The sequence below is a fragment of the Erithacus rubecula genome (assembly GCF_903797595.1).
Source record: "Erithacus rubecula genome assembly, chromosome: 3".
Taxonomy (NCBI): Eukaryota; Metazoa; Chordata; class Aves; order Passeriformes; family Muscicapidae; genus Erithacus; species Erithacus rubecula.
Genome location: NC_136689.1, coordinates 41,784,424 through 41,796,702, shown reverse-complemented (window position 1 = coordinate 41,796,702; position 12,279 = coordinate 41,784,424). Strand labels below are relative to the sequence as shown.

The window sequence follows — 12,279 nt, the reverse complement described above, 5'->3', positions numbered from 1 at the left end:
AATCCAAAACAAAATTTGTAAAGATGAGAGCCTACAGATACACTGACAGCAATTAAATTGGGTAAAAATATTTATAAAAGGTTTTGCTATGCTGAATTCAACTGTCTGTACTCTGCTTCCTTCCTACCACTGACAGCAAACTACACTTTGTTTGGAAAAGCTGAAGGTGGTCACCTCTCCTAAGGGAGGCTTGCAAGCCACAAAATTGGCAGCATCTGCAAAGTGATCACAGCTGCAAAACTGTGTGTCCTGTACAAGAGCAGAGGTCACAAAAAACAAAGGTGAAAGTCTTACAGCCTCAAAGGCACTGCCAGTTCTGGATTGTTTAAATCTTTATTGCTGTTACCTAATAATTCAAACCAAATATCAGAGAGCTGTTAAAATCTTGACAGTTATTTAGAGGAAACAAGAAACAGGGATCATCATCACTTCCTCACAGGACCACAAACTTCTGGTTTTGCTCTTGCTAGCTCCCAACAGAACAAAACCTTTACAGAAAATTCTGGGATGGGGAGCAAAGGGAAGGAGAGCTGCCCATGAAACTGCTGAGCTAATTTACACAGGCAAAATGAAAATGACCATGCTAGAATTTGCTTTAAACATTGCAGCATTGTAATTTAATGCAATTAATTAATTCAATATATATTCAGTGCCTATAACAGACACCATGTGTGAAGACATTGCTGATGTAAGAGCCAAGAAACATCACTACTCTTGATTTCTCACGAAGTTACAAGATAAAAATAACAGTATCCTACAGAGGCATTAGCTTAATATTAGTTTAAGTGTACATGCTTTTAGTTTTGTGTCATTTGGGAAACACAGCTTTCACATTCCACTTTTAGTAGGTACAGAAACAGCAGTGCTATAAATGATGATGATCTAACTAAAATGACAGCTTAAACTTCCAAAATTTCAAGACAAACGTCATTATTTACATATCAATTGGTACTAAATTAACATAAACATATACTGTACATGCATGTACAATTTATACAGTCACATAATAAAAATATTTCATCTGCAAATCTTTTTTTTACTCCCTAAATCTTAATTATGCATCTCCCTAATGGGAGTGGTTGCTCTCCTGTATTTTTGGACAGTAAGTTTATCTAAACATAAAGCACTGTGAGATTGACACAGGTTTTAATGACATTATTTGGCAACATTTGAATTTCATATACTACTGCCCATAAAACTGTCAAAAGTACTTACACAGTACCAAAAATGGGAGCAGTTTCTTTCTGCTGCCAGTTAAGTGCCTTATCTTTCACAGTTGTATTTGTGAACTTGTATTGTATTTTCTGCAAGGAAATAAAACAGAAGGGGTATCAAGACTTGATGTTAAAGTTATCCAGAATATTTCAGGTATTACCCAATACCATCTTGATATAAAGAGTGACTGAGCAGTTTCCTTCCCCACCTTCACAGAAAGCCAAATAACACAGGCACTGAAGCCTGGGGGAAAAAAGAGCAAAAGGCATTGGTTTTCATTAAATTATGACTAACCAGAACAGTTATATATGTACCCAGGCCCAAGTGATCTACATTTTTTATGCATAAATGCCTGTTTTCCTTATTGCTCCTAGCATTTAAGAGGGGATACATTCAGCAAGTCAAGTGATGAGGGCTTCATTCCCCAGTCATATTTGTACTATAGCTCTGAAAGTACCCTAGATTAATGCTCCCATGAACAGCTATCAAATTATTTTTTCCTAACATGTTTTGCCTTCCTCCATTTTGGTTTTGCAAAATATACAATCAAATGGCAAGTGTACAGCTGCTGCTTTTTCTTACATACCTTCAGCTGTTCATCAATATAAGATGATTTTAGGATCTCTGCTGCTGCTGGTCTCAATGAAGGATTCTTATTTAACATGCTGAAACATTAAAAACCAAAAGTAGCAATTAAGCAATTGCCCAAACTTACTGAAAAACCTGTTAAACAAGAAAATAATATACCTGCATAGCACAGCATTCAGTTTGCTTGGATATCTCTCAGGAAGAGAAGGTGTTTCACCTTCCACAATTTTTAACACGACAGACAAAAAATTCTGTCCAGTAAATGCATGGTTCATACAGCACATCTCATACAAAATGCATCCCAGAGACCTTAAAGAATAAATAAGTAGAAATAGTATATATTATTCACCAGACCTAATGGCCATCAAAAAAAGGTCACCAAGTTGTACATTTTCAAATAAACACTCTCATAATAATTTTATATAGTGCCCATTCATAACAGTTTGCACTTCAGCTGAGTTCTGTTTGACAAACATATTTTTAAAAGTAGAGGAGTTGAGTTTTGCAGGCCTTGGAGGATGCTCAGCTCTTTCTCCAGTCAGGGGTGCTGACTTGATCAATGATTGACTTGATCAGATACAGGTTGAGGCTCATATAAGCAACCAGCTTAAATATCTTCATATTTGACTGTGGTATTTATAATTTAATCTGTGATTCCAGAAGAAGTAAGAAAATAAAGCACAATGATAAGAAATATGCATGGGTGAATGGCTTTCAGGAAAGGGATATAAAAATCTTTGAAACCAAATTTCAATTATTCATTTTGGATAAGGAACAGGAGTTGCTGTGGTCCATCTGGCAATAAAAGAACAAGTGTAAATAATTTTAAAGCTGAAACCCAGGCTCTACACTCAGTGTGAATAAAGAAGAAGAGAGAGAGAGAATGGGGGGACTCCACTCACTGGTATTTTTCAAACAAATATGTGAGAACCATTAACAGAGCATTTTTTGCTAAGAACCAACTAAAGAACAACTACTGAGGTAAATAAATAGTTGCCTAGTTTTTTTAAAGATTTAACTGTCAGCTTTCAAACTTTCAAAATCAGTAAACAGTAAGACACAATAATTTGTATTTATGATGTATATTCAGACTTTGAAACAAGATGATTACTAAATGAGAAAATACTTAAACCAAAAAGAACAACAAAAAACCCCTATGCACACAGCATTTGAAAGCATCAAATAAAAATGGAAATCAGCCAGAGAGAAGAAAAAAAGAAGGAAAATCCCAACCTGACAGACTGTACTAAAACTTCTTTTTGCAGAATCAATCTGTTTTGGAAGCTGCTTGATTCTGGCAGCTAGAAATTGTTTAATGAGCCATTAGGAACACGGGATTTGACACATTAGGGAAGCTGATTTATTCATTTAGTTTAGTACTCTGACTACACCTGAAGTGGAGAAAGATGAAAAGAATGCCCAGGGCATTCTGCTTCAGCTAGAGCTGTGAACAGGCTACCCAGGGAAAATCCCATCTGTCCCATGAAAGAAAAAAACAGGGGAAAAAATAAAGAAAAATGAAGGAAAAAGAATAAAGCTTCTTTCTGCAGGATTGAAATTTTTGAAATTAAATAAATATCTCCTAAGATGAGAAATGCTGTCCTGGGTTCCTGAACAAGGCTATTTCTTCCCAAGAAAGCTGCTGAGCTGCAAACACCCAAAGAAGTAATAGACAAGCTTTTGGCTCTACACTGCATTTCTCAGTGGTGTTTTGACATTTCTGGTCTAAGCACCTTGTGAGAAGCAGGAGGAAACTGCTTCCCAATTCCTGCAAGCAATCCACACACGATCCAAACATATAATTTAATTACTTTTATAATCTTAGCCTGCATAAGTGCCATGTTGTAAAATTCTAAAATGGTCATTAAACCAGCCAGGCAGCACACTTGGTTTGCCAACTCCCTATATTCACAACTAGATTTGATGAAGTTCCCAAACAGAACATAATTTCAGCAAAACTGTGGCATGACCAATTCATGTTGAAGCTACTTATGCTCAATTACATCATAAAATTGAGCATCTGGACAGGCTTCATTGTGTCCTCTGAAGCCTCAACTGACAGACCTCTAACTTCACCCTCTTCGCAGAAACCACCCTGAGGTTTTTTGGTGTTGTTACATAAATATTGTCATCCTTTTAACATCTTCTGAGCTTTCGTAAAAAACATTACAGTTCTTCAAAGGTTTAAAGATGCAAGTTAGCTTTAAATTCAACTTCAAAAGTCAGATAATGTAAACGCATATACCTTTATGGCTTATATCTCTTAGCCTGATCATATCAGAAGGTCTTAAGAGAGTCTGTGAGGAATATGCCTCTGAATTTCATTTCCTCAATACTCACTCATCAGCCCTTAAATGAGAACTCCCTGCTGCTGTCTTCCTCAAACCCATTCCCTCAGCCTTCACATTGCTTCATTTTTTGATTGTTAATATTAAAGAAAAAGACAAAGTGGGGGAAAAGCACAGACAAGCATGCACAATAAAATGAAAGCCTCAAGATCTGTGGTGTGGGTAGCCCAATTTACCCAAACACAACAGACAAACCATCTGTCAAAATTTGACCGTACTTGATGGAAGACAGAGTACTGTGTATTTACATGGGATTGTGACATTACTTTGTCTCTGCCATAGCACTGGAGGCACGGGATATCAGACAAGCCCCAACAGCATCAGTGTCACCACAGGGCATGTGAGGGCAGGAAGGGACACCAGGACAGTGGCACAGCAGCACCTCGGGGTCCTGCTGTGCTGGGCTATCAGTGAGCCCCCCTGCACACACATCCATCACTGGCTGGGCCCTGAGCCAGCCTGGCCTCCTGGGCTCTCTCTGCCCCGGCTCAGCCGCCAGCACTGCCCCGACTCCTCTCCGCCTGCTGCATCTGCAGAGGGAAGCACCCATGGGAAGAAGGGGGGGTGAACTGCCAAACTGACATCAGCTCCCTGAAGAAGCTTCTTGTCTGGAAAGGAGGAAACCCCAGGCTGTGTCATCTGCAAAGGTTTTCTCTCATGGCCCAGTCCAGGCTCAGGGATGCTGGGGAAAACACGTGAGCCAACTTTCATTTGCCTCCTGTGAATTTAGATTTGACATAAAGTGTGGAATAACAAAGAACTCCAGCCCTGACATTTCAACTGAAGGAAAACATAAATGCTGCCACTTCTCTGAGCCCAACTGCAGAATTTCCATTGCAAAAAAATGTAAAACATGAAGATTTTTCCCCATCTATCGACCTTGGGCTATAAAGGACAATACTTCTTCCACTGTGAATATTCCAGCCAATTTTGAAAAGCCAGTTGCGGAATGCTTCTGTGAACCTGAAAAGCAAATTGTCTCTAGAACACATCAGTAAAGCAACATAAATTAAGGTGTTTTCAATGAACTGAACTGAACAGTGAGAGGACCACGATAAGGTGAGATAGCATTAATTTCTGTTTTCAGAAGATACTTTATATTATCTTACATTTAACATGGAAACACTTTTAAGTCTGAATTTTTGTGTGTGAACTTTTGAGTCCTCCTGGAGATCAGAATGACAAGTCTGAAGAGAGAATGTCACTTCAGCTACATATAAAAGAATTGGGCAACTCCTTGAAATTCCTCAGGGATCAACAAACAGAGCTATTTAACATCTCTGTCAGCAGCACGGACAGAGGGACTGAGCACATCCTCAGCAAGTTTGCTGACAAGCTGTGTCGACATGCTGGAAGGAAGAGCTGTCATCCAGAGGGACCCTGGCAGACTTGAGAGGTAGGCTCGTGCCAGCCTTATGGAGTACAAGGCAAATTGCAAGGTCCTGCACTTAGGCCACAAATACAGAATGGGCAGAGAATGGATTGAAAGCAGGGCTGAAGGACTGGGAGATGGACTTGGGGGATGTTGCTTGATGAAAAGATCACTATGACTTGGCAACGTGTGCTGACAGCCAAGAAAGCCAACCACATGCTGGGCTGCATCAGAAGCAGTGTGACCAGCAGACTGAGGAAGGAGGTTCTTCCCTCTACTCTACTATTCTGAGACCTCACATTGAGTACTGGATCCAGCTCTGGGCCTTCAAGACAAGAAGGATGCAAATGTGTTGAGGCAAGTCCAGAGGAGGTACACAAAAATTATCTGAGAGTTGGAATACCCCTTCCATGGAGACAGGCTGAGAGAGTTGGAGCTGCTCAGCCTGGGGAAGAGAAGGCTCCAGGGACACCTTTGAGCACCTTCCAGTACATAAAGTGAGAGAGAGCCAGAGAGAGACTTTTTACAAAGGCCTGTAATGATAGGACAAGGGGTAACAACTTCAAACTGAGAGAGAGTTCAAGGCCAGGCTGGATGGAACTTTGAACAACCCCATTTAGTGGAAGGTGTCCCTGCCCACAGAAGGGGAGTTGGAAGGATATTATATTTAAGGGCTCTTCCAACCCAAAACATTCTATGTGTCTTTGATTCTTCATGAGCAACCAAACTTCCTGCACAGGGGCCCAAGGACTTAATCTCACCTGGAACCTCCAGAGCTCCCCTGTATGCTCAGTGTCCTCTTGTCTTTTGGCCCCTGTTAAAAGGGGACAATGGGGGAAAAATCAAATAGAATCAGTATTAAAAGATTAAAAGATGAAAGTATCAATCAAACACACTAGTCCTGATAAGAAGAGTTTCCTAGCTGAAAAAAAGAAGAGGTTTGTGGGCTGGGGAAGTACTGAGTCAGGGCACACCTCCTTCTTAGTGCTGCTACAGTGAGCCAAGAAGCACCTGCTGAAGGCAGTTTCACCCTCAGGTGAGTGCTCTTGGTAATGCTTTGGAAAGATCACAAAAGGCAGAAAGCATAACAGAAAGCTGCTCTACTGAGTTTGGGATGGGGGTGTTTTGTCTGTTTTTGTCAATTTTGAGAGGGTGATCAACAAATTATTTATACAAGTATTGGCCTAAACTCTGATTATGCTTATTCTATACAACTTCAATGATCTATATGGATTAACACTAGTAACCACAAATAGAACTTAAACATGTATTTCACTTTTTATTTACACTTCACTAAAAGAAATTATTCCTTACAGTAGAAGAGTACAAAAGGCAGGCTTCCCTGTCTATTCATTTGCTTTGAAATCTTTTGAAATCTTCTCCTAATATATTTTTATTGACTGCTTTTTTGCTACAGAAGAACAAGAGAGAATCTGACATCAAATACATAGCAGTCAGCTACACAGGCCATGAGATGAGATTCCTGACATATCCATTGACTGGACTGAATATGTCAACTGTGAAAAATGGTCACTACCATTTGAAAATATAGATGACTGTCCTCCACTTTTAGAATTATATCCTGCAGCCACAAATATATTTTGAAAAGGCAGAACTGAGACAAAGCTAGAGCAAATTATCAAGCAATCACACTATATTCCAAGGGCCAAATGTTTTATGAAGGAACTTTCCTGGTTTGAAATATTTATTTAAAAATTAATCTTCTGATTAAGATAGAAGATAGATAAACATATCTATAAAAAAAAACAAACAATACCTCATAAAAGAAACAAATCTATAAAAAAAAACAAACAATACCTCATAAAAGAAACAAAGACCCTTAAATAATATACTATGACAAAATACAAATCATCAACACTTTTACCTATAATCTTAAAACACGCGATGCTAAGATGAGATATAAATAAGCCAGATATTTTTGCCATTCCAAAAAAAAATCATTCTTCATCTTATCTTGGAAGAGTACCTGCACATCTAAAAGTTTCCTAAATTCTTTCAACAGGCCTCAGCTCCTAAACTTGATCCTTTAATCATCACCTCAGAAGTCCTGATCTCAAGAATTTGTACCATCTAAATGCAGAACTGAAACTTTTCTACCTTTGAGCCTCTTCTAAATCAGAGTGGCTTTTTTTTCTGCTCTAACATCGCAGTCATTCTCATTTTCAATTCCACTTCCAAATACTTTCTTGCTTTTAACATTTGTCAATGTTTTTAATTTTAGTTCCTAAGAAGGTCCTTCTAATCCTCTCAGCCAGAATCACTCAGCTCATCCACCTAAAGTTTCACAGAAAGCTGCTTTCAATTCATCTATCTCAATATGAATAAAAAAGAGATTTCCCCCTTCCTAGAAAAACCTGAACTTTGTCTACAATCATCCTGTATCACATCAGAGACTGGATCTGAATCTTATTCTCTTTTAAAGTCTCAGATAACCCAGAACAAAAGCCTACTACATGGTTCTTAACACAAAGGGGAAGGCTTCAAATTGCAACATTTGATTCTAATGTCCTGAAATAGTTTTAGTGATGATAAATGTCTAATCCAACCAAAACAGCATTACGACTACTCACCAAATGTCAGATTTTGTGTTATATCCCTGGTGCTTCAGAACTTCTGGACTCATGTAGTATGGTGTCCCAGTAAAAGTAGTTGCAAGATCACATGAACCCATCAAAAGACAAGAAACTCCAAAGTCTCCTAAAAATATCAGTAGAAACAATAATCTATTAATATAAATATGTATATATATTCATATAAACTTTCTTTTGTTTATTGTCAGACACGATAAAGTGACTGTACATCCAGCAAATTGTGTTAGTATCCATAAAAATGGCAAAAACTATTTTCTGCAATTCTTCAAAATAAAAGTACCACAAAAGCATAATATCACAGAATAATGTGGGTTTGAAGAGGCTTCACAAGGTCATCTGATTCAAACCCCTGGCTCAAAGCTACATGGGACTGCTCAGGGCCAGGTCCAGCCAAGCTTGAAGCATCCTCAAGGCTGGAGATTTCACTGCCTCTCCTGTGTCTGACTGTTGAATCAATGTTTGACTACAAATCAAAATGCTATTTCAGATATGATTTTCTTTAAATCTCCTTATTGACAAAATGTCTGCTGGACTGTTCTATCACAGGAAAATATACCTTTAAAAAATATGGAAATCTCACCAATTTTAAGAAGATTATCTTTCAAAAATATATTCTTGGCTTTCAAATCCCTGTGAAGTATCCGTCTGGAATAGAAAAGGAAATTCAACCTCATCCAACTGGAAGCATTCAGAGTCATGTATTAAATTTTTTCAGGTATTTAACTTCTGTCCTTTTCAGAAAAGCCAGCCCACCACTGCTACAGTCTAACTCTCCCAGTTACAATCCATGGACAACGGCATTAAGGAGCTTCAAAGAGGTGCATTCACAGGCACCCATATGCAGGATGACAGAAATATACCTGGGAATCCCAGTTTAAGAATACAGATACAGACATAGCATGAGCTGCTGTGAAGAAGGAGAAAGACAAGTCTTCCTATCTGATCTTAAAAGCATTACATCTTATTTTCTGCCAGGAGAACAAGATGCCTCACAAGAGAATAAATGCATCACAAGAGAATAACGGATGAGAGAAACAGCAATAAGAGCTTCTCAAAGCTACAGGAAAACTTCTACATAGTAAAAGTAATACTTCAAAGACAAATATGTATATAGCCTAAGTGGTAGTTCAATTTTTTAAGTAACTGTGGAAGATGAAAGACCTATACGAAGACAAAGATGAAAAAGAAAAGGAACACAACAATTAGCTTTTACAGACTTATTTTTCCAGCAGAGTTTGAAAAAAGAACATTATAAGCTACACACTATGTAAGGATATACAGAATCTTCCTAATTTCTCTAAGTCTTACATGTGTTACAGTAATTCTGCAGGGCCTTAGGAAAACAAAGTATCTCTATTGGTATACAAAACATATTATAAATTAGTTTGTAATAATGCTTCCAAAAGCATTGTTGCCTATAACCTCACCTAAACTAGAATTTGTCCACTTTTGAAATAATTGCTAACACACAGGATTAGTCAGTACACAGCTCTGTTCAGGAGGAGGTTAGAATAGCATTTGGTACATACTGGCTACAGGAACTACATTTGCTAATGCAAATCCAGTAATCATTCAATCATTTAGATCATGTAAAGAAAGAAACTGATGCTCTAAAATTTTTGAGGGCATAAAAAACCAAATATAATACTGAATTTCAATTTTTTTGAGCTATGCTCAAGAATTATCTCAAATTTAAATTATTAAAGTCTTAGGCATTGACATAATGAAATCATTTCCAAAATAATTTCTATGTTAACATTAGAAAATATGCATCCTACAGCACAATTCAAACACCCAATTTTTTCCACAACTCATTTGAATTTTTTTTTGCAAGAAAATAAAAAATTTGCAATTTAATATAATCAGTTCACAAATGGAAAAAAACCCCCATGAAAAATAATACTAGAATTCATTGCAGTATGTACATAGACTGGGAATGAATAATAAACTTTCATATTTTTAAGGAAAAGAGCTCTTCATATTTCTTTTTTTTTTTTGTCCTGAAAGTGGTGTCTTTACTTTCATTAGAAAAAGGTTTGCACATTAGAAAAAATGAAAGTTTTATTCAATATGTCTCCACCCATGTTTATAAAATATTGTTTATAAATAATTTGTTCTCCATTTGACAGTTTCTGTGAGCAATTCATGTACACTCATGCAATACATTAGTAAAGAAATTAAACTAAGGTAGTATTTGTTATCCTTTCAAAAGTATATATATGTTGGTATATACACACATACAGACTTTTTAAAGAAGTCTTACTGTGTTAATTGAGATTCATAGGGACTTTCTTACCATTCATCACACTGATCCTTTGAAAGAACTTGCTTTCACTGAGTTAAATTATTCTTGCATGTTTTGCTGAGAATTGGTGGATTATTTCAATCTTCTTTTAATAGTACTCTTTTGTGGAAATATAACCACAGAATTTTTGAACCTGAAACTTTCCTGAATATCTCTTATTTTAATAACAGGTATATTGAAGTAAAAGAATGATCCAAAAAGCTTTCAGTATCATATTATTTGAAAAGGAGATGAAAAAATGTGTTTGGGTCACATTAGTTTGAATTACTAATGCTACTGTAATCTTGCAACATATTGATGAAAATGTTATGTATTTTATTTGAATTACCAATAATTATAAGATGTTTTCATATATTAATATGACGAAGAAATATTTGGGGTGATTTTTTCAGCTTTCCATGATGACGTCTCCCACTGCAATGCAACTTAATTCTGCTATTATATATCTGAAGATAAACAAGGTCCCAGCTGAAATCTTACCTGAAAAAACATCTTTAATACTAGTAAGAAATTATATCAAATCTGCACTGCACAGTTTAGAAAGAGAGCAACTTTTTTTATTTGTAAGAAAAGACAGACCTATAAAGGCAACATGAATTAACTGGGCTTCAGCAAAACTCTACTTGATGGGCAATGAAGTGGTTATTGAGTGGTTATTTGGGGTAGAAATTAACACTTGAGGACAGTTTCAAATCTGGGCTGTAAATATACCCATATCTACATTCTGTAGAGTACCTGCTTGCTGGCTGATAGTCACAAAAGAACAGGACCTGAGCAGTGTACAGCCTCCTTGAATGAAGCTGCAAGTGAAGCTGAGGGAAGCTGAAGTATATTACTGCTGTGAAATCATGCACAAATAATTTCTCTTTCCTCTATCTGAAGAACTGCAGAAGAGTAAGAGATTCTGTGTAAGTCTGAACCCTGTACTATCTGCTGTTTGCATAAAGAGTAACCTCATAAAATTCTGTGCTCATAAATTCTTCATAAAGATTAGCAAAATTATGGGTAACATAATGGTCAGCCTTATTCAAAATGAGGTTAAATTAATCAATGGCCTCATTGTCTGATTACTGTGGGATTATTTTGTGCACTGACTTGCAATGGGCTGTGTGTACTACAAGAGACTGCAGGATGGTTTCATGCTAAAGGTCTCATGAGATAAAACCACTGAACTGTGTTGTCTCTCTTTTACTTCTCCCTTTCTATATATCAAAACAGATAAGGTCTGAATCTGTTTATTTCTAGATAACTTTTTCAAGTTTCAAATTAAAAAAAAAATACATTAAATTTCCAGTATAAGAGTTTTCACAAAGTGTGGAAGCTCAACTAAAGTTGTGCAGGGAGGACAAGTGAATATTCTATGTTTAAAACCATACATAATAACTTTCGCTGCTCTGGAAAATGAAAACTCACATCCACAGAAGCTGAGTTTTCTTAGGAATGACACGGGAAAGGACCAGCTGACAGGCTGTAAACACTTCAAGCTTCTAATTCTAGGGAACAGCTTTCCTTGCATTAGAACAAAATTCAAACATATATCAAGCTTTTTTCCATGCCAGGAGAGAAGAAATCATGCATGACTCCTCTATATAGAAACAGAGGGCTGTTATTATGTTTTAATATTTCAAATTTCTGTAGTAGTTTTAAATTCTTCTAAGCCTAACCTTTTCCATTTAAGCTACCATTTGACTCTATACCCATAAGAAAAAATATGTATTTCATAATATACATACAGCCAAATAACACAAAATACAAATAAATACATAAAAATTAATATTGCCAAGTTATTTGTAAGTACCTGGAGAGGTACTATTAGCTGAGGTTGAAAGGTAGAAAATA

At 36.8% G+C, this 12,279-nt stretch overlaps 1 protein-coding gene across 8 annotated transcripts in view; it reads right to left on the bottom strand.

The window, feature by feature from the left end:
* NEK11 (NIMA related kinase 11) overlaps positions 1-12,279 on the bottom strand; it is an 80,345-nt gene that overhangs the window by 44,629 nt on the left and 23,437 nt on the right. For all 8 annotated transcript variants that reach the window (XM_079300653.1, XM_079300648.1, XM_079300647.1 and 5 more), the window contains 5 exons: positions 8,716-8,780; positions 8,115-8,241; positions 1,963-2,112; positions 1,802-1,880; positions 1,216-1,304 (listed from right to left, as the gene is read on the bottom strand). In XM_079300653.1, coding sequence (XP_079156779.1) covers positions 1,216-1,304; positions 1,802-1,880; positions 1,963-2,112; positions 8,115-8,241; positions 8,716-8,780 — 510 coding nt within the window. The remainder of the gene's footprint in view (positions 1-1,215; positions 1,305-1,801; positions 1,881-1,962; positions 2,113-8,114; positions 8,242-8,715; positions 8,781-12,279) is intronic.